Source organism: Gregarina niphandrodes (assembly GCF_000223845.1).
Source record: "Gregarina niphandrodes unplaced genomic scaffold scaffold00006, whole genome shotgun sequence".
Lineage (NCBI taxonomy): Eukaryota > Apicomplexa > Conoidasida > Eugregarinorida > Gregarinidae > Gregarina > Gregarina niphandrodes.
This window is the reverse complement of record NW_011645777.1, coordinates 176,350-179,844: the sequence shown is the minus strand read 5'-3', so window position 1 is coordinate 179,844 and position 3,495 is coordinate 176,350. Positions and strand designations below refer to the sequence as shown.

Sequence of the window (3,495 nt, the reverse complement as noted above, 5' to 3'; positions counted from 1 at the left end):
AGTGTGTGCGCTTCACACACACTGCGTTTCACCTATATGGAAAGATTCGCCGCTCTACTAGATAGAGCAACATGCTACCTACGCTCATTACTCACCAGCATTTATCTCTGGACCGCCATACACTGGTGGTGCCATGTAGGAGGACGGAATGATGTTGTGTCGGCAGCACTCATCCTCACCGCAAACTTAATTACTGGACTCACACTTCTCTTCGTCGAAGATCGACGCACCACTAATTCATACGCCGACATACTCGCCATCAATCACTACTATCACAACACCTCACAACAAACTGTCAAATTACTCACTGCTAAATTACCCCCTCATTACGACCGACAAGGGCAGGCCAATAAGGGTGGGGAAAGTCCACACTGTTGCGAAAGTCCACACTGTGGGGAAAGTCCACACTGTGGGGAAAGTCCACACTGTGGGGAAAGTCCACACTGTTGCGAAAGTCCACACTGTTGCGAAAGTCCACACTGTTGCGAAAGTCCACACCGAGGGTTGTGTGACATTTCTAACTTGTCACAAGCACACAAAACACACACCGTGGTCTTTGTCAGTCCCGAAACGGATCGCGAATTGGTTGTCGACAGTCTGGCGCCACCGGCCGCGACCCCGGGTCCAAGACATGTAACAATCAAACCTCTACGTGCGGTCAATAATTACATACGGAACATCTTAACCAATGAGGGCCCAGTTAACCTCTGCTGGTTCGAATCCGGCAGACATGATGCCGCACGTGTACGTCGTACCGGGTCGGTCGCAAACGCGCTCCGGGCACACAGACGACGACGACGACGCATGCGCGACCTCGAAGTCATCAACCCCTTCACCGAACACACTCTCTCTTTCGAACCTGCTACCACCGCCATGACTCCCATAAGGCAACCCACCATGGGGACGGCCACCGTGGCGGGAGAGGCCACCACACTAGTGGGAGAGGCCACCACCGTGGCGGGAGAGGCCACCACACTAGTGGGAGGGACGACCCATGACGGGATAGAGGCCGATGTGCCCGTGGCTGCTGCGAGCAATGGGCACCCAGGAATGGAGGGGAATGGGTCGAGAGCAGGCGGCTTGAGAGGAACTGATTTGGGCCCTGATGGGCAAGGGGAAGGGGAACGAAATGGCGAGGGGGATAGTGGAGAAACGGAGCTAAGTTCCTTTGTCGTTACTGACCTGTCTGCGATGTTGTCGGACCTGGATAGTGTTTCTGAAACCCTGCCACCTGGCAGTCACTCATTAACGTTCTGGGCGATTTAAGTCCGGTCGTGCCCGGCTTGAAGCATTTTTTCGGGTCAGTGATGCATAACCTGAATGCTCTTAATGCAGCCTTGAGTAAGCTCCCCTCCCCTCCCCCACCTCTCCCAGTTCCCTTCTACCCTGCCATATAACTCACCTTGTAGATGTCGTCAAAAACCAACTGGTTGTTGTCTGTAATGAGCTAAACACAATACCCGGGGTAGATGCCGTCGCCCTGGCCAAACTTGTGAATTGTAAAGACGGAATAATTGCCGGTATTGATGAAGCATATGGAAAGCTCACGTCCCAGGAAATGGATTCGTCGTCCAGAGGAAAAAGAGGGGGCGCTTCACTCGAGGCCCAAAGATTGGATTACCTAGGCCAATTGGAAATCATAAAGCAGATAATGAACAATGATATTAGCAATGTAACATCACAGCCTGAGGATCATGCATGGGGTCATTGATGCGGGTTCTTCATCAACCAGTTATGGGACAAGAAAAAAGACCGTTCACTCATGGGCTGTAGCGGAGGTCCCTTCCTTATCGGGGTCTTCCTTACCGGGGTCTTCCTTACCGGGGTCTTCCTTACCGGGGTCTTGCTTACCGGCGTGTTTGGAGGCCTCCTGTTATTTGTGTGGTGTGGGTTGTGTAAAAAGTACACACGTTTGTGTTTCCACACATGTTTCCATACATGTTTCCACACATGTTTGGGTGTTCATGTATTCTTTATTTTTAGTACTTGAAGAGTGCTGCCGATATGGTTGGAGAAGGTCATTGGGACCTTGAGCAATATTTGGTGGAATTCGGCGTAAAAAATGAGTCGTAATGAAATTGCTGTGGGAGTGGGTGATTTTGGAACCTTTTGTTTGGCTCATTTCGTCAACACGTTGGATGAGGTGAGTCGTCGAGTGGACCGTCTGGTGGAGGAGTCTGAGTTTATCTACCCGTGGTATCATCAGTCTCAAGGTGCGGACGTGCCCAACGTTTTATTTGTGGACGAGACGAGTAGATTGCAAGCGCCCAAGCGGACGGAACAGAGCGCGACGACGGAAGCTAGCGCGACGAAGGAAGCTAGCGCGACGAAGGAAGCTAGCGCGACGAAGGAAGCTAGCGCGACGAAGGAAGCTAGCGCTATTAATATGGCGCAGAACAAAGGGGATGAAGAGCAGACTTTGGAAACGTCGAGTATGTATCCAACAATACATCCGTACCAACGGTGGTTATCCGAGGGGGCTACAAGCGTGCCGCCTACGGGGTTGAATCGAAGTTGTGCTAGGATAAGTGACATGTTGGATGATCAGCACAATTTGTTGATGACGCGTGTGTCAGCTGTAAGTGCGGCAGTGGATGTTTTAGAGGATGATTTGCGACGTTTGTTAGAGAAGCAAGATGCGCTAAAGTATATCGCTATGTGTATGGATACCCCACGTGTGAAAAATTCACACAATTATATAGATGACAATCTCAGTCTGCCCTCACCTCTTCCGTTTCTTCTTGATGAGTGCGGGTCCACCCCAATGGCCGTCGTCGCTGGCTGGGGACTCGAGTCGGAACAAGTTGGACAAGACGCTGCCGCCGCCCGATTCGCACTTCAGTCCCTCTCCACCTTGCTGGAACACACCATCGAACTCACTCGAGGAAGAAATGCCAAACTTGTCATACCCTGCTTCCAGTCACCCCTCATCCCCTATCCCAATCTCGCCGCCACCCCGCTTGAGACTACCAGACCGGATGTTGTAGACGGGGCCACCTTGTCTGGGGGGGCCACCTTGTCTGGAGCCACCTTGTCTGGAGCCACCTTGTCTGGTTGCACACCATCTACACATACATTGGACCTAAATACAAACTACGACAAGACGTTCGTAAGCTCGCTCCTGATGAACGCCCTCTGTCGAGACGTGCGAGCCACCACTGCTCACTGGGCCCGACTGACCACGTCCTTCTGTCCGTTGGTGTCTGCGGCACTTCAGCTAGCCGGCAGCTCGACCGCCGCGAATAAAAACTCTTGTCGTGGCGCGACCCCGAACTCGAGGACCGAAGAGAGGAGTGCCGAAGAGAGGAGTGCCGAAGAGAGGACTACGTTGCCGCGAGTGGTGTATGAGTATGACGTGTCGAGTCTTGCTTACAATGCCAGCGCTACCGTCTGCGCGCCGATGACAGGGTTGAGTTACTGCCTAAGTGTGGGGGGACTGCAGGTACCTGCCAAGAAACGTGAAGAAGGATTGAAGATCGACATTGCGCCATCTTT

General features: G+C 52.5%; 3 protein-coding genes across 3 annotated transcripts; all 3 read left to right on the top strand.

Moving 5' to 3' along the window:
- Positions 1-36: 36 nt before the first annotated feature.
- On the top strand, positions 37-1,266 carry GNI_044400 (putative transmembrane protein; the record flags this gene model as incomplete). Its single annotated transcript, XM_011131261.1, has 1 exon — positions 37-1,266. The coding sequence occupies one exon, from the start codon at positions 37-39 to the stop codon at positions 1,264-1,266; it is 1,230 nt and encodes a 409-aa protein (XP_011129563.1).
- A 41-nt stretch (positions 1,267-1,307) lies between these two features.
- On the top strand, positions 1,308-2,073 carry GNI_044390 (hypothetical protein; the record flags this gene model as incomplete). Its single annotated transcript, XM_011131260.1, has 3 exons — positions 1,308-1,341; positions 1,410-1,672; positions 1,984-2,073. 3 exons carry the CDS (start codon positions 1,308-1,310, stop codon positions 2,071-2,073), a joined length of 387 nt encoding a protein of 128 aa, XP_011129562.1.
- A 313-nt stretch (positions 2,074-2,386) lies between these two features.
- GNI_044380 (hypothetical protein) lies at positions 2,387-3,495 on the top strand (the record flags this gene model as incomplete). Its single annotated transcript, XM_011131259.1, has 1 exon — positions 2,387-3,495. A coding segment is annotated over one exon (1,109 nt), but the record flags the coding sequence as incomplete, so codon positions are not given.